Source organism: Dendropsophus ebraccatus, chromosome 4 (assembly GCF_027789765.1).
Source record: "Dendropsophus ebraccatus isolate aDenEbr1 chromosome 4, aDenEbr1.pat, whole genome shotgun sequence".
Taxonomy (NCBI): domain Eukaryota; kingdom Metazoa; phylum Chordata; class Amphibia; order Anura; family Hylidae; genus Dendropsophus; species Dendropsophus ebraccatus.
In genome coordinates this window covers 128396405-128415888 of record NC_091457.1, presented here as the reverse complement: position 1 = coordinate 128415888, position 19484 = coordinate 128396405, and the positions used below count along the sequence as shown (strand labels likewise).

General features: G+C 41.1%; 1 protein-coding gene across 1 annotated transcript; it reads right to left on the bottom strand.

Moving 5' to 3' along the window:
* Window positions 1-1823: 1823 nt before the first annotated feature.
* On the bottom strand, window positions 1824-18836 carry ASB14 (ankyrin repeat and SOCS box containing 14). The gene is given in 11 exon segments (XM_069968806.1): window positions 1824-2104; window positions 2698-2851; window positions 3991-4534; window positions 6697-6868; window positions 9006-9251; window positions 9918-10076; window positions 11692-11823; window positions 14893-14945; window positions 16558-16619; window positions 16621-16696; window positions 18687-18836. Coding segments are annotated over 10 exon segments (1755 nt in total). The 5' UTR covers window positions 16675-16696; window positions 18687-18836; the 3' UTR covers window positions 1824-1925.
* Window positions 18837-19484: the final 648 nt, after the last annotated feature.

Sequence of the window (19484 nt, the reverse complement as noted above, 5' to 3'; positions counted from 1 at the left end):
CGATCCTTAGTGCTGTTTTTGGGTACATTGTAGTTTAATCCATATGCTAATGAGGCGGTTTGGTGCCCTGAGGGTGGGGCTACTGGTCTCGATACAGCCAGCCCCCTCTAATGAATATTGAGGTAGCACTCTGAAGGGACTTCACTGCGGTGCTCATCACTTAAGAGTCCCCCGGTGAATATTCATTAGAGGGTTGAGCGGATCACTGAGGGTGGTAGTTCTCCTGCCCCCAAGTGCACCAAACCTCTTCATTAGCATATGGATTAGACTACAAAGTACACAAAAAGGTGCCAAAGATGAAGGTAACCATTTTACTTTCATCCTCAGCATCCTGTGGGCTATAATTACATATCAGAAGTTTAGATAACCTGCTGATGGTTTCCTTTTATTTATAACAATGATCAGTAATGTGGTGTGTGTATATATATAGTGCACTGAGTTTTTCTGGAAATTTTAAAATATAGCTTTTATTCAAAAAATCTTATAAAAGAGAAGAAAAAGTTTTTAGCCACACGTCTGATTAATATACTTACACAGCCATCACCATATTATGCTAGTACAAAAAAGTACTATCTATATATTATATATAGTATTAAAACTGTAGCCCCTTCATATAAAAGCCAGATACAGGTTTGTGCACCTATCTTGATGCATCATTTTCAATTAGAATGCTTTTAAATAAAATATATAATGTCTAATCACCTTTTTTAAAATTCCTTTTAGCTTTTTCAGCCAAAGAAATTGATGGGTTGTTTTTTATTAACATAAACCAATAGTTACATTTAACTGTACACAATTATCAAAACTGACGGCAAGATGGCCTCCGCCACTGATGTACATGTCATCAAAATAACAATTTCCAGCATTCAGTCCATTCAGTTTTCTCTTAAAGGGACTGTCCACAAACTATTTTTTTGTTGTGCTTTTTCAACTTTTATGACCAGCAAAGTTTTGTAAAAAGTAAAGTGGAGATTAGAGATGAGCGAACCTGGAGCATGCTCGAGTCGATCCGAACCCGAACTTTCGGTATTTGATTAGCTGGGGCTGCTGAACTTGGATAAAGCCCTAAGGCTATGTGGAAATCATTGATATAGTCATTGGCTGTATCCATGTTTTCCAGATAACCTTAGAGCTTTAACCAAGTTCAGCAACCCCAGCTAATCAAATACCGAACGTTCGGGTTCGGATCGACTCGAACCCGAACCTGGTACGTTCATCTCTAATGGAGATCTTTCCTTTTGGACATCCACCTTTACTAACAATGAAGTTCCTCTCTTCCTGTCTAGACAGCAAGGTGAGCATGCACTATTCTTCTCCATAGAGATCAATGAGCACATCAGACAGTTGTCTATTCCATTCACAATGCCAAAATCATAGATTTGGGGCCACGCATTCTTAGCAATGATAGTTGTTTCGGAGATCTAAACCACTATATAGGGTTATGAGGGTAGCAAAATAGTATGTTGCTGGTGACCTGAAAATAAAAAAGAAATACTCACTTGCCTCGATACTATCTGGGTTGTAGAGAGTAGTAATGGAGGGGCCTGAAGATATCCTAGCAGGAGCTGTGGTAGACCTTAGGAGGTGAGTTTGTATTTTATTTTTTTTAATTGCCCCTAGCAACGTATCAACTTTTTTTTGTTACCAAGATGATCCCTTTAAAAATAATAGCCAATAAGCATTGCCTTTACAGTGTGCTAGGCAGAAAACTGAAAATGAACACTGACCTGATGGCTGTGCTGCTTCCATCCACAAGATTAAAGTGATCAAATTATGCGCCCCCCCCCCCCTTTTTTTTTTTTTTTTTTTATTATTTTCTGGCAATAAAATGGCCTGGCCAATACATTAATCAAAAAGACTAAGGAAATCCTCCACTGAATGTTTTTTTTTTTTTTAGGCTTGTCCTCCTAGTAGAGTATAGACTTTCACCATGTCCGTGTAAAGTCTCCTTGTTCATACAGATCATATTCCTTGTACAGGATGTAATCTTTTAAGGGTTTGGGCAGCGGGAGAAATGACATGAAAACTGGACACCGTAGGTGAAGCTTCCCCATACATTTCCGGATCTTCAGCCGACAGAGATGTTTGAGAGAGCGAGGATTTGCTGAAAAACAGAAGGAAACTGGAAATGTGCTGTAAAGAAGGATTATGTATCCTTTCAATTTATCAATCTTACAATAACCTTGTTTGATAAAAAAAAAAAGAAAAAAAAAAGAACAGTGTATCTATAGGGATTGTGAGTGCTACTGGGTACCCATTTCTGTGATGGGGGACTACATGGGGTCATATAGTAAGAGAACATGGGGACATCCTGAAGGATACTGGAAAAACAGCCTGTGACTGGGGGCGTGAGATGTGCTGAATGGCTATAGTGGATATACAGATAACTACAACGTAACTGTTATAAGTGAAACTGGTAGATTGTCAACCAAGACGGAGTAGGGACTGCTTAGGGCTCCACCAAGAGGGGACATGATTAATTAAATCTGTTGTAAAGGGTGCAATGAGTATAATAGTTTACTGAACTTCAGGGGTGAAAGGTTGTAAAGTTGGAACCTTGGGCACTAAGTAAGCTTGTCTTGCCCTTATGCTTACTGTACCTAAATCCTTAGCTTATCTAGTATAGGGAATCTAACCGGTTTGGACAGAGCAACAATCAGGTGACCTTTCAGATATGTTAGACCATCAGTTACTTACTTGATATGGCGTGAATTTCAGGCCAGAGCTTGTGCTTTATAAGAGTGTCTTTCAGCTTGGAGCAAAACTCCACATGGTCAACATAGTCCAACATGATCCGAACAACATTCCCGGAGAGGTGTCGGAGCCACGTCAGGGTAATGACCTCACAGAACTGAGAAAGTGACAGGTATCAGCAAGATTTGGTCAAATACACATATATTTATTTGTTCTTAGTGCCTAATGGTAGCCACCATTGTCAACAGAAGCTTGATCCACTGTTCTAGTACATATGATATACTGTACAATGTCTTATTCGCATAAATCTGGGGAGCCTATTTTTTAACAGGGTCACCACTCCTTGGAAAATGCCCATTCCAGATCAAGGAGCAGGGTGGTAAGAGGGCATAGCCGAACTTATAGCACCGGATAATATACCCATAAGATCTCGGTGGCTTTCTGCTGTGCTGATAGAATTATGCCATTTACTAAAATAAAGAAATATACCATGTAAGTCTCACTTGTACAGTAATAACATTCATACTTACTGTACAGTATGTCACCTGTAAACATTTCCACCAAAAGAAAAAGAAATATAATCTTCTGTTACTTTCTTCCATTGAGTTTTAGGGTGGGTTCATACTGAGGAATTCTCGTGGATAATATCCGCGGAATTCCGCTGTCTGTCCGCACGCACGGCCGCGCGCCTTTCCACCGGATCCATAGACACCATTCTATGGGCCGGCATATTCCGCTATCCGCCGAAAGAAGTGACATGTCGGCCGTGCGTGCAGACAGACAGCGGAATTCCGCGGACATTATCTGCGAGAATTCCTCATTATGAACCCACCCTTATAGTAAAGAAAATGTACATAGGTGGAGTATTTTAATTTTGTATCTATAACTATTATTTTACATATTAGCATGAACAAAGCCATAGGCCACTCTACTCTGTAGTTGTAACCCGCACTCAGCTCAGAGTACTGACTCTGATTGAAGATAGCAGTGCTATGGAGACTAAAGATCGCTTACTCCTAGAGATTGCCACGTGTAATAGTGGCTTTATTTTTCAGTCAGTACTTCATAGGAAAAACATAATGCAAACTTGCTGTCCTCTCCAAACCTGCCCAAATCTCCTCCAGAAGGAATAGTGTTTGCCACTCACCACTACAGAGCAGATTACTGGTTGGTTAGAGAGTCCTCGGGGGCGGGTACTATCTGTTAAGGTACTTCCCTGAGCTGTATATTTAATCATACTTGGAGTATTAATACACATTAATGTGTAGATAAATCAGCCATATGAGTAATAAATACCATTGTATCTTTAATAACTGTAGAAGTCCAACCTTCATATCCAAGTATAGAATGGACATTTTTCCCGTGAGGACACTCAAAACACTTATGTACGTGATATCCATAGTTCAGTAACATCCTGAGCATCACTTCATCCTTGAGAGCATACTGCAAGGCCGAGGGGAAGTGCATTGGGTTGACTCTGCAGACATAATTGACATTCGCCCCATGGCGGAGTAACAGGTGTACTAGCTCGTAGTTGCCCGTTCTTAGAGCCACCTGCAAGCAGTTAATAGGGTCCTGGTTGGGAAGAGCCCCGGCATCTAGAAGGAGCTTAGCTGAAGGAATATCACTGTTGGAAATTGCAAAGTACAAGGCCGACTTTCTCTCATCATCGTATCCTTTTCGAACCCTTTGAGCCAGCATGAAATTTACATCAAAGCCAGATCTGATGAGAAGTTCTAGGCACTCGGGGTGTCCGCCTGCAGCTGCCGAGTGAACTGGACTGATGCCACTTCTTCTGATGGCAGAAATATCGGTAACTGGAATCAGCATCTGTAAAGCCCTACACATGATAGACAGAAGCCATAGTGTAACCGAGGACATACAGGGACAAATTCCATCACTCTAGAAAAAAAATCTCCAGTTCTAGCTGCATTGTAATACTTTTTCAGAGGGCTAGCTGAGCACTGGTTCCAGATCCTTGCTCCTTACTGCCACATGATATCCATTCCGCCAATCAGTACCTGCCATTATTCTATTTTGTAGGGACTGGCAAAGTAAAATGATGTCCCATGGAGACAGTATGGGAACAGTGCAAAATGAACATGTTATATAACAGCTTTACACCCCTGCAATCTTTTTAAACCCCTGGCCATACATGTAATTGTGACACCTAACAATTGTTCAGTCTAACTAGTCTCTAAAAGTCAAGTGAAAAGCATTGCTGAAAGGAAGCAGGGAATAGAGGCTGTCTGCTCTATTTAGAAGCACGAGATAGGTCATCAATATCAGATTAGCAGAATGCTGAAACATTGTTTTCAGAGCTGTGTTTCCACCATACATAGCGAAACAGAACAAGAGGCAGATAGCTCCATACAATGTATAGTGGTCATTTAGAGTTACTACCAGATATCAGCAAACAACTGATATGATATTGATAACTTTTCCTAAGAATGGGTCACCCATAATTATTGCCTGGAAGGTTTAAGGCTAGGTTTAAACTGACTTTATGCTTTATTTTATTGCATATTTTTGCCATATCAAGATGAAGAGTCACTGAGATGGTCTCTGGTGGTTTCTCTCCACCCTACTAGCCTTGATCAATAGATCTCTCCCTGTTTGGGTGTAAAAGAGATCTATAAGTAAAACCTGGTGGGATGAGAAGAAGCTGCCAGGGATCGCCCCAATGACCCATGGTTCAGGTAGCGTGAAAGTTATGACAGGTTCCCTTTTACACTTAGGGGTTGGCCTTTAGTGTTACCAGTCCTAGATGCTGCCCTCTTACACATTAGATTGTAATGCCTCTGTGGTGAAGGTATAAAATACACTCACATACTATAGGTTAGTGTTCCCCAACTCCAGTCCTCAAGGACCACTGACTGATCAGGCTCTAAGGCTGTCCCATGCAAAGGACACCTGTGATAATACCTGATGCATTGACTGTAATTATATCACCTGTGAAATTCGAGGGAAATCCTAAGAATATGACCTGTTGGTGGTCCTTAAGGGAACAAACCCACTTGACGTATTTGCTGCGTGAATCAGTCTTAAAAAAAATAAGCAGGCAAAACGCAGGTTGGCTTTATACAATTGTTCTGAGTTAAAATACACAATTGCGTATTTTTGAAGCGTGAAGCTACATGCGTTTTTCGCACAGGTTGTTAACAACTGATGCTTTGCTAACAACAAGCTTCACGCTTAAAAAATACGCAATTGCGTATTTTAACGCAGAACAATCGTATAAAGCCAACCTGCGTTTTGCCTGCTTATTTTTAAGACTGATTCACGCAGCAAATACGTCAAGTGGGTTTGTACCCTAAAGACATAGGTAAGAAACGATCTGTGTGACAATAAGCAGATAAAGGACCACTGGTAAATCGGTAATAATAAAGAAAATATTAAATATCGTTGATAACTGAAAACTTGATGTTGCCATGTCAATATCTATTGGTGACCTAGTACACCTAAATGTCCACGAATTGGCTGATCTCTAATATGATTCAGATTTATGAACCTTTGTAAGGTCGTCGGGGAGATCACTTTACCTAATGTTGCCAGCAAAGCACTTTATGACAAGTCAGCATTTATATGTCTAAATATATGTAACGTTTGGGAGATGTCGACACTCTGCTGTCTACCCGCTATGTTAATGAGGCGCTAATACTATTGGATTATAAGACTAGTAGACAAGGTGAATGGCTAGCGTTCGCATTAGCACATCCCTTGTCAGCACGTCTTCATGGAAACGAAACGAAAAAGCTGGATGTGTCAGCAGGGTAACTAATAATAATAATTCCTTTATATAGCGCCAACTTATTTTGCAGCGCTTTACATAGCTTGTCATTGCTCATTAAAAAATTGCTTACTTTTTGCTCTCCACAAACATCATCACCCTTGTCTAACTATTGGAATTGAGCCACTGATTCTATAACAAAAAAGTAACTCTCTTCTCCAGTACTAGAGACCATGTGTAGATAATAAAGAGAAGGTATAATGTGTACTCACAAGAGATGCCCGCGGTATGCAGACCTGTGTATAGGTAAATGACCGGAGTGTTTTGGTATATTGGCATCTGCTCCATACTCCAAGAGCAGAGATACAGCATCTGGGTTACCAGCAGCAGCGGCTTCAAACAGGATAGATGCAGAGTCAGAGGCTTGTGCCAAAACAGAGGCTCCTACAATAAAACAGTGGAGAACAATGACGGAGACACTACGGAAGACTATGGTAGCAAACTCCTATAATGAAAGAATAGTGATGGAGACACTAAGGACGATATAGAATATGGTGGCAGGTGCCTACAATGAAAGAATGAATAATGGTGATGGAGATACTATGGGAGACATAGACTATGGTGCCAAGCTCCTATAATGAAAGAATGAAGAATGGTGATGGAGACACTATGGGAGTCATAGACTATGGTGGCAGGCTCCTATAATGAAAGAATGGTGATGGAGATACTATGGAAGAAATAGACTATGGTGGCAAACTCCTATAGTGAAAGAATGGTGATGGAGATACTATGGGAGACATAGACTATGGTGGCAGGATCCTACAATTAAAGAATGAAGAATGGTGATGGAGATACTATGGGAGACATAGACTATGGTGGCAGGCTCCTATAATGAAAGAATGGTGATGGAGATACTATGGGAGACATAGACTATGGTGGCAGGATCCTACAATTAAAGAATGAAGAATGGTGATGGAGATACTATGGGAGACATAGACTATGGTGCCAAGCTCCTATAATGAAAGAATGAAGAATGGTGATGGAAACACTATGGGAGTCATAGACTATGGTGGCAGGCTCCTATAATGAAAGAATGGTGATGGAGATACTATGGAAGAAATAGACTATGGTGGCAGGCTCCTATAATGAAAGAATGGTGATGGAGATACTATGGGAGACATAGACTATGGTGTAAAACTCCTAAAATGAAAGAATGAAGAATGGTGATGGAGACACTAAGGGCGACATAGACTATGGTGGCAGGATCCTAAATCTGGAACAACTACAACTTTCAGGAATTCATTGTTCTTTAAGATCTTCCCAATTCTATCCTTTCCCTGCATTTACAGAACACAAGCTGAACACCAATCTGACTACAATAATGTAGTCAGGGTAATCTAAACAAATAGTAGGGTTGCCCCAAATTACGTCTTGGTTCCCATGGCTAAACTTTGCCAACTAAATATATTTTGTCATTTTGTAACCTTTACCATGTGTTAACCTTACCAATCTGGCAGGAAGCCTGAATGCAGTCATTCTTACAGCATATGTCATGTATAATCTCCTTATTGGCAGCACACCCAAATATTCCCTCCATCCAGAAGCTGCAACAAAATATGTACAATACCCATGGTGCCCTCTGTACAATTCATTGCTCACAGTGCTTATCATGGAACTATTTATGGCTGCTGCCATCAGTGCACTGGTATAGATATATAATGAGAGGAAATATATCCATCATCCGTGGTGCTAACCAGAATAAAGATGTCATAAGAGTTAAAGGGGTACTCCGGAGAAAATCTTTTTCTTTCAAATCAACTGGTGTCAGAAAGTTATATAGCTTTGTAATTTATGTCTAATTAAAAATCTCAAGCATTCCAGTACTTATCAGCTGCTGTATGTCCTGCAGGAAGAGGTGTGTTTTTTTTAGTCTGACACGGTGCTCTAGCACTCACAGAGAGAAGGCAGTCATGTAATTGATGGACACATTGAGCCGGGACTCTCTGTAATGGCCGGAATTTCTGTGTTTAGTCTGTTTTTTTCAACCAGCATAAGTATAAAAATCTGCCTTCAGGAGACCTGGATTTCTGGTAAGTACAGCTTTGTTTTACAGCATGATAGCAACAAAAAATAATAAATGTATATTGCAAACTTGCTTTATATCACATTACTGTTGATTTACTGTAGATTTGAAAGTTATAACGACAGTGACACTTTAAGATTTTTAAATAAGTAAAAAAACAAGTAACTTACAAATCTATTTAACTTTCTGACACCAGTTGATTTGAAAAAAAAAAAGATTTTTGTCAGAGTACCCCTTTAAGTATTAATGACAATACCCTTCCTGGAGAAAATAACTTCTTGACGCCGGAACTATAGGTACTAGATCTAGAATGACTATTGGAAAATTTGTGTACATTCATATCAAGTCCTGGTTGTTACATAGGTCATTAGTATCAGATTGGTGTGGTACAAACACATGTTTTCCTATGTGTCACCTAGATTTTTTTTTTAAGTTTGGTGTCTTGTAAACCGCATGTGATATATGAATATGATTATTCAGTAATTTAATATCAGATACCTTTTTGGATGAGTAACTCCATAACTTCAGTATGGCCATTCTGCGCAGCCAAAGCCAGAGGAGTGAACCCAAAGTTGCTAGAATAGTCGGGTTCTGCACCTGCACGAAGTAGAAGACCTACAATATCTTTGCGCCCCAGTTTTGCCGCCTCATGAAGGGCAGTCCTGTTATCGGCACATGATAAATTTACAGTTGCATTATGGCGCAGTAATAGAGATGCTATATCATAGGATCCATGGCGTATTGCTGGAACGAGAGGACAATAAATGTACATGTAAGCTATAGACACTTCAGAACTAGAAGGTATTCAGTCTAAACAATTCTTAGTGAATTGAGTTAAAGTAGAAGTCCAGCAATTTTTTAAATTTGGCAGTTGGCAGGGGGGAATTTACAAGTACAAAATGATATCATCACAACTGGGGGGAAACTGCCTTCCGTGAGGGAACCAAGGCCGGTCCCTACACTTACTGCGGGCACAGGGAGAGCTAAGTTCATACTTGTAATCAAAATCCCCCCTGCCGGCTGCCAAATTTTTAAAATTGCTGCCTGTCCTCCCCATACACAGAATTGTTCAGCATGGCCGAGCATTCCTATTTTCTTTATAGGGAAGGGTAAGCTGCAGCGAGAGGTCTCGCTATGGCTTATCACTCCTGGAACAAAGGAGTCGGCCGTGATTTTCCATCACAGGTGACTGACATTATTATTACTGACATCATCTGTTGCTGAATGGTGGGGAGAGCCCCATACATCTTCGATAGATGGCTGAATAAAGTCAAGATGTATGGAGACCTTTAGGCATATTGGCTTCACAAACCATTCTATGGATGGTGCACTTTTGAGTCCAGGACAAAACATGTATGTGCAGGAAATGCCCTGATCATAGTCACTAGCTTATTATTTACGAAGAATTACCTATAACAAGTAAAGAATCCTCTGCATCATTCCTGGCATCGGGGTCACAGTTATTTGACAGCAGGAAGGTGACATTGTCCAGTCTGCAGTGGTCAACAGCCAGGAACAAGGGGGTCTCACCTTCCAGGGTCTCCTGCTCCCACACGCTATACCCAGAAGCTGAGGGGACAAAATGAGTTCTAAATGAGCCTTCTTCGCAATCTACAAGCCTCGACCATACAATCCTATGAAATTCTCTCTATTCACTCTCATGTGGTTGAGGGGAATCTGTGAACTCTATATTGCTCTGAGCCCAAGTGTCCAGAAGGAGATGCTGAGCCACAGCATGCAAGCCTCTGTGGTGTCCCACCACGGGTGTTTCTGTTTTGAACACCCCTCGCAAAAGCCTGCTACCTCAAAAGTAAAGTGGTGATGAAGTCATATATGAGTTTTGCCTAGATGTCAGTATTATGTATATTTGTGTATATACTGTATGTTGCACAGCTGTAGTCATGTAAGGGTTACTGCATTGTATTTTGTGATTCTGTGCACCAATGAGAGAGATTCTTTTCTTCTACATATCTCTATTCCCTTTTCTTCTCACACTCTCTTCTCCACCACTCACAGGAGCTGTTACATACACCCTTTAGGAAGTAGTCGCATGGGGAGAGGAAGTGTAGTTCAGTTCTTCTCTGATTCTCTGAGGAGTAGCACACACAGATCCGGCATCCCTGCTGAGCTTAGGCTCTGACAGGTTCCCTGTCCGAGACAGACCAGCTGTAGTGTACAGACACTTATGGAGAACACAGAGACTTTCTTTCTTAGACAAGGACAAGTCAGGGATCACCTCAACCCATGCTGTGAACATCTCTAAGAGTGCAGGACATTATCCTAAAGCAGAGGAACTAATCTGGATAGAGAAAAGCAGCCAAGAGCCTCCATACTAAATCTCACAGCACAGTTGACACAGGATAATTTTGGACACTTAGCTCAACTCAGGTAACTAGGACTGGAGCTTGTGTCACCCTATCAGGACGGGTAACTTGACACTACAGGGCAAAAGGTGGTATAGCGACAAAGGTTCATACACAGGCACAAGTATTCTTCTTCTTTCAAGTATTCTTCTCAAGTATTCTTCTTCTTCTAAAGTTCCGGCAGAGCACAGTACTACATTGGGTTGGGACTCTCAAGACAAATTCCTCTCCACTTCTCTGAACTCTCTACTCTTCTCAGCACCTAATCAAGTCAGCACTACTATCTACCTCAGTATCTGTCAACACAAATTCAGTGAACGCAAGTCTGTATCTCCACAGTCACTATTTATCCTGTATTACTAGAGACTTGCTAGTTAAAGAAAGTGTTATTTAGTCTACTGGGACTCAGTGATCATTGCACCAGCACCTACACACAAGCTACAAGGCTCACCACCACCTCTTTGACATTTGAGCTCTGAGTATAATAGAGAGTTGACAGATTTCCTTTAAGGGTACGTTCACAGTTACCGGATCCGCAGCGTATTCTCTGCTGTGGATTTAAATAACTGAACACAGCATCAAATCTGCACCATCAAATCTGCTGCGGATCCTGTAGGTGTGAACGCACCCTAAGGGTCTATTCACACATACAGCATCTGCAGCAGATTTCACGCAGGTTTGATGCTGTGTTCAATCATTTATTTACATTGATATCTGCAGCATCAAATCCGTGACATCAAACCTGTAGCAAATCCTGCACTTGTGAATGGACCCTCGGTTATAAATAATTGATTACTTATGTAAATCAGGAAGTCACTGACATTTCAATGTAATTTCCAGGATAGTCTTATCCCTCTGAGCAGCAGCCTCATGCAGCGGAGTCCAGCCTCTCTCATCAGCCTCCCGAAATGCTGATTGGTGGACGGACAACTTAGTCAATGTCTGCTCATCACCTGTGGGTAGAACAAGGTATAATAGCTCAATGAATGCGGAATAAGATACATTGCAATACTATGGCAGATCAGATTTATAAATGGAGGGCGGTATGTCCATTCATAGAGTTAGATGTGTGTCAGAAATCCAAAATAAGAGAGTCCAACCATATGCCCTTTATAAGTCACACGCATATGTACTCTGGAGAGCTTAGTTTTTCGTATGTGTTGAACCAACAAAACACAGAAATCACTGAACTCAAATAATTCAGTGAAAAAATTTCAATGAAGTAGTCAATCAAGAGTCTCCACTGATGCCCCCAAAAATTCAAATATGCAAAAGAAGAGTCCGTGGAGCCACAGTTGTGAGCCAGATATCTCTGGCCTGTTGCCACGGAGTGCCTCCATGATGAGGAGAGCACCACACCACCATGATAAGTAGCCCCTTAAGTCCCACTCGGTTGCGAGTATTGGAACGTAAATAGAGAAACAACAGGATGGCCCCTATATGTCAATGTCTAACTCAAGGTGCGAGTATTGCGATCATGACAAGGGCTTGGCAAGGCAGGCCGCCATCCACAGACAGCCGTTTCGGGGTATTTGCCCCTCGTCACTGTGGAGTAGGATTCTGGCTAGTTGGGGCAATGACAAATCAACCAACAAAACACAGTAATCACTGAACTCAAGGAGAACAGCGAAAAAATTCCTATGAAGTACTCAATCAAGAGTCTCCACTGATGCCCCCAAAAATTTAAATATGCAAAACAAGAGTCCGTAGAGCATTAGTGGAGACTCTTGGTTGAATACTCCATTGTAATTTTTTTACTGATCTCTTGAGTTCAGTGATTACTGTGTTTTGTTGGTTGATTTGTCATTGCCCCAACCAGCCAGAATCCTGCTTCACACTGATGAGGGGCAAATACCCCGAAACGGCTGTCTGTGGATGGATGCCTGCCTTGGCATAATACTCGCACCTTGAGTTAGACATTGACAAAAAAGGGCCACCCTGTTGTTTCTCTATTTACGTTTAAATACTCGCAACCGAGTGGGACTTAAGGGGTTATCTATCATAGAGGCACCCCGTGGCAACAGGCTAGAGATATCTGGCTATCCCGTGTTTTGAGACTCGCAACCGAGGCTCCATGGACTCTTGTTTTGCATATTTAGTATGTGCTGAAAGAAATGACACAGGATTATATAAGTATGGCAAAAAAACAACAACTTCCATACAAATGTAAATACATTAATGACTTGCTCTGTGAATAGACGTGTACAATATGGCTAAACTTTTAGTCAGAGTAAAGTCAACAGAGCCCAGTAATATTGGCAGCACTGGCCCACTAATGTATATGGGTTGTCCTGCTTGTCCGCAAAGACCAGATGTTTATTTTTTTTTGGGGTGGAAGTGGGGGGGTGGGGTCTGGGTGTGCTGGCACGAACTGGCACCCATCCCCAGCTGGAAACATAGCTGGAAATGTTGCTTAAGCATCAATTTTCCTGCCCGTCTCCATCCAGTCTCTATATATGGCGGCATGTAGCTATTGGAGGCAGCTCTGCATAGAGTAATTATGGCAAGTGTCCGTGTATATGTAGAGTGTGTCAGTAATTGGCTTTATTGGTTACATGGTTTCTTGTTAGAAGTTTCACTGATGCATTTGGCATGCTTTTACTTGTAGTCCTTGTTCTGTGTTTTCTCATGCCAATTTGGTTTGAGCACTCTAGAACTTATTTTCTTTGATTATTTATCAGTTATACCAATTCTTTGGGAAGTGCCTTGTCTGTATCTGTAGCCATTGGTTACATGCCGGTACAGCATTCACTACAGCCATGTACCGATGTGCCATCCTGGGAGCACAGAAGCAGCACTGGACTAACAGGTGAGTATTGTCAGTATTTTATTTTTACACATATTCCACAGCCAGATGTTTATTTGTTTGTTTGTTTTATTTATTTATTGTTGTTTGGACAATTCTACTGTTCTGGACAATGAATTAAGCTCATAGGTGGAGATTTTTTAAACTGGTGTAAAGTAGAATTGTCTTAGTTGCCCCTAGCAACCAATCAGATTCCACCTTTCATTTTTCAAAAAATCTGTGAGGAATGAAAGGTGGAATCTGATTGGTTGCTAGGGGCAACTAAGACAATTCTACTTTATACCAGTTTGATAAATCTCTCCAACTCTATTCATGTGATCACATATTTACTGTCTATTATCGGGATAGGGAATAAATAGTTGTTTGGGGTCCTACCCCTTAAATGGCTGGAAATCGGAAGAATTGCATGTGAGAAAGATCCATGCCAGATATCTTTTGTACGTTAGGAGACAGTAAGGCATGTCAGTGCTACTGTGGACACCATCTTGGGGGAGATTTATCAAACATGGTGTAAAGTGAAACTGGCTCAGTTGCCCCTAGCAACCAATCAGATTCCACCTTTCATTCCTCACAGACTCTTTGGAAAATTAAAGGTGGAATCTGATTGGTTGCTAGGGGCAACTGAGCCAATTTCCCTTTACACCATGTTTGATAAATCTTCCCCATGCATGTGTATGTGTGACTGGTGGGTTCTATGTATATGTGGTGTGTTTATGTAGCGTGTGTTCTCTGAGAGGAGTGTGTGTTGCACTTGACTTGTGTGGGATTGGTGTTTGCACTATGAACCCAAAGTTTAAGTGATGTGTGCGCATTATGTGTCCTATGTGTGCATTGTTCCATTGGCTTCCATACAGTCTGTTTCTATATGTCTTGCTTGTGATCAGCATCTACCTGTATTTGTATGTGCAGATTTTTTTTTGTCAATCTTTTCCATGGGGTCAGTGTCCATCCCTGGTCGTATGCATGCCGCCCATATTAACTAGTCTTTGTATAGCTAGCTATAACAGCTGGCATTTAGGAACACTGCTGAGTGATCTACAGTACCTTGTTACTTTGTCCTTGGGACATATATATATATATATATATATATATATATATATATATATATAAAACACGTATGACCCAACTGCTCTGAATACTGAATATGACACTATGTATTATGTACTATTACTATGATTTATATGTAATACAACCTGTCCTGTGTATTGATACATACCAACCCGAATAGCTGCTACAATCTTCTCATGCTCAGAACTCATGGAGTAGGAACTGCCAAGGTAAAAAATAATTTACTATTATTGAAGTCATTTGAACAAATTGTTTCCACAACCACATGTAACATGAAAGTTTATGTCATGGTCATATATTGAAGAAGACAACAAACCAGGAACAATAAGAAAATAAGAAGTCCTGGTCACTACATGCGTAAATTTGAAGTGTCTCTGTCAGAGAGACATGCCAATCTCTCAATGTTGCAGGAAGAAACACTAGATAGTGCGCTTCTCTCCCCAGCTATCCAAGATCTCCAGCTGCAATGGACAGGCTTCCTAGACTTATAATGGAGCCCATATCCAGTGCAGCTGAATGGAGTTTGTGGCCAGTCTGGGAGTGATGCACGCTATTGTGATATCAAGAGAATAGTCGGGATTAGGGATGGTCCGAACCCGCCGAGGTTCGGGTTCGGATGAACCCGAACGCTCGACATCGGATTCCCGCTGTCTGCCCGCTCCGTGCAGCGGGCGGATACAGCGAGAGGACCGCCTGGAAAACTGGGATACAGGCTATGGCTACGGCTGTATCCCAGTTTTCCAGGCGGTCCTCCCGCTGGATCCGCCCGCTGCACGGAGCGGGAAGACAGCGGGAATCATTACCAAGGGTTCGGGTTCGTACGAACCCGAACCGAACTCAGTTCGTACCATCCCTAGTCGGGATATGAACAATCCAAGCAATCAAATCTTTTCTCATGTCCGTCTAATATGTCAGACGTTTTTGTAAATGACAGAGGCACTTTAAAATGGGTTTCTGATTTTAAGAATATTTAAAGATAAAAAAATAAAAAATTATATTCTCCCCTCTGCTGGCTTCCTGTCCATCACTGCTGGCTCCTCCAGAATACTCTGGGGAAGTGCCCCAGTCAATGTACCGGTGCAAGCCAGTCACTGACCTCAGTGGTCATGTGCACTTCTTCCTTCTAGTGACTGCTGAAGCTACACATATTTGTAAATTACTTCAGTTTACAGAATTCAAATTCATTGCTTATCAGCTGCTGTATGTCCTGCAGGAAGTGGTGTATTCTTTCCAGTGTGACACAGTGCTCTCTGCTGCCACCTCTGTCCATGTCAGCAACTGTCCAGAGCACAAGAGGTTTTCTTTGGGGATTTGCTACTGCTCTAGACAGTTCCTGACATGGACAGAGGTGGCAGCAGAGAGCACTGTGTCACACTGGAAAGAATACACCGCTTCCTGTAGGACATACAGCAGCTGATAAGTACAGTAAGGTTTGTGTTCTGTAAACTGAAGTAGTTTACAAATCTGCAGAGTACCTATTTAAGTCTTAAGGTCCTTTTACACAGCCCAATATGGGGATGCACAAGGACGCAGACAAGCGCCGGTCGCCACCCGTTTGCAGTGCCTTTAGAAGGCATAAGTGATCACGCAGCCAGGCTGCACGAACGATACGATCAGGCATTTTCCCACTCCCCTGCTGATCTCTGACACCTACACAGGCTGATTATCAACCATAGGAACATTTCTAGCAGTGTTGTTTGTCAATAATCACCCCGTGTAAAAGGGTCTTTAGTATAAATCTATACAGCATAGAATGAACATCTGATTGTTAATAATATATTTATTTGCCGGTTTATACATATAGTATCTGTACCTGTTGTTGTCATTGGTTTCTACAATAGAATCCTTTTTATAGACCTCTTGAAGACTTTGGTGGTATAACATACTGAGCCGCAATATCGTCATCTAAATCATCACCAAATGCATCCATGTTACAGGGCCAAGATTTCACTCTGGTGGGGGAAACAAGACATGATCGGTTATTCATCCTCCGAGTCAACTGGTAGTTATACAATGCTATAGGTTACTCCCCCCCTATGTCTCTACTAGTTAGTAGCATTGGAAGATTTGTTGTATTTTACTGCTTATGACATTAGAGTATAGAACCTTTCTTGTATAATAAAACGCTGCTGAACCTACATTGCAGATCTAGGACTGGACCCTAGAAGGCCATTACTTTATCACTACAGGTCAAATTGATTATTATTTTCGGATCACTGTTTATTTACTATTCATCAGAAGATTTTTATACCATCAGGGCCCCATGTGTATATGATGTTACTAGAATAGAAGAATCCTGGCACTCACCAAATTCTTATTTATTTAGTGAAAATCAGAAATTCTTATTTATTTAGTGCAAATCAAGCAGGCACATAGGGACGCGTTTTGGCTAGCATAGCTTTCATCAGTTGATGAAGGTTATGTTAGCCAAAATGCATCCTCTATGTACCTGCTTGATTTGCGCTAAATAAATAAGCATTTCTTCATTTGGTGAGTGCCGGGATTCTTCAATTCTACTACTTTGGGATTGCTTCTACCACTTGCACTACCTGACCTACAGAGTGCCCTATTCTACCACGCCATTTATATAATGTTATGGTCCCATTGAGGCCAGCCTCTAAATAATTATGAGATGACCCATTCTGTCTGAGTCTATACAGCAAAGCTGACAAGTGATTTTAGGACTGGATTATTTTTTATGTGGATATTAACAAAAAAAAGATATTTTAATGCTTCGTCACAACCTAAAGATGACTAAATAAAGGTCTTCTCAAACTTGTTCTATTGGAGCCTGACTCAACAGACACAACAGATGCCTGGGCCTCATGCAAACATGAAACTATTGCTGGGAATACCTTACATTTGTCTACTAAACTTTGTATAATTGTGGCTGCCAACAGACAACACTAGGGGGAGCTCACAGTGGCTGCCAACAGATAACACTAGGGGAGCTCACTGCATATAGTATACAGTAAGCTCCTAAATGAATCTACTTGTGGCTGCAGGAAGACACAGATATATAATGCAACGCTGTATTGGGGGTGGGGGGATTTTTTGGCCTATTTAGACTAAAGTAGGATTGTGATTACAGTGATGCTCTGCTGGGGGCATGGTAGATTCAAAAAAGGCATTGGCAGAGCAAAGAGAGCGTGTCATCTGGATAAGTAGACTGAGACACCGGGACGGACCAGAGCACCAGGCCTAGACCAGGAGAGGTAAGTATGCTCTAGTTTGTTTATTATACACATAGCATGCTGTAGGTAGATTTTTAGTTAAATCAGAACATCCCTTTAGCAAAATTATTTATAGACATGTTCTTTGTGAATCCCATAACTGAGGATGCATGACTAGGCAGAACTATGCATGTAGCTTCCCTTAGTACAAGGAAAGCCTTGGCTTAATGATATTTGGGGTCACATATTCTAATATTATTGGTAGGAAATATTGTAATTTATTCTTTGGTAAATCACGCATGAACTTTTTTGTTAGCATGGCCAGTGAAAACACTGTACACTATAGCCATACAGCAAGTGTCAAAAACCGAGCAACAATTGTAAGAGGCCTTATCAGAGACATGTGTGTACATACGTCTACCACATAGTAGTTAATATATATACCAGTAAAAATAAGAATACAAATATAACACAAGCTTAGCCAGTCATATCTTCACTAGCTAACGGATGCAACATAAAGGTAATCGCACTTATTGCATATTCACTTGTGCGCTGCCTAATCTGACCTTGGACCCATGCCTACTCTGTCCATATGTTACCTACAGACCTCATACAAACTATGCTGTTTCTGTTCTGCTTCCCTCTATATACTTCAATAAACATCTGGATTTTTCTATGGTTGAGTGTTATAGAAGTTACATATACATAATGACTGTGGCTCACTAGAACCACTTATATAACCCCTCTGGCTGAGGCTATGAAGTTTTACCTTGCGATGTTCGATACATCCAGATAATTCTTGTATAAACATTAGATGATCTGACCACATGTGCCGCCTTAAGATCCAGAAAGTTTGTCTTCTTTAGAAAGCGTCTTCATTCCTCAGCATAGAATCATATTTGTTATGATGCAGGCATGGCCGGGGACTTTGCTGCTGACCTATAAATACTGGATCATGGGACAGTCTGAGACCTTCTCCTGCCCCCGTCACGTGGCTGAGCTATGTTTGGTAACACAATCAGGTGGATTACAGGAGAGGAATTAGAGGAGGCTGCAGATACTGGACTCAGGACGTTTCACTATACAGGATGGCAAGGTCTTTATGTACCAGAAAACTGAACTACTGATCTAGAGCACAGTGAGCACTCAAACCAAAACGCTCTTAAACCAAGTTACTCTTAAACCAAGGTACCACTGTACACTTTTTTGGCTAAGGACTTATAAATGTCATTACCAAAATGGAAACATTCAGATTTTTTTAATTTGCATTTTTTGATTCACATTAACAATATGTATACTTTATGTTGGCATTATTTGGTAAAGGTCCTTTTACTTTTTAGGATGTTAAAAGGGCTTAGAATTTTAACATCGGTGAAAAGTAGGTGCACAAACAGGGGAAAATGATCACGTACAGTAACAAAGGGAGCAATCAGGCAACAATCAGCAACAGTATAGGGGCAAGAATCAAGTACAGTAACAGGGGTGGTGATTAGATACAGTAATAGGGGTGGGGACAATTAGGTGCAGCAACAAATTCAGGTACAGTAAAGAGACAGGGTCAACAATC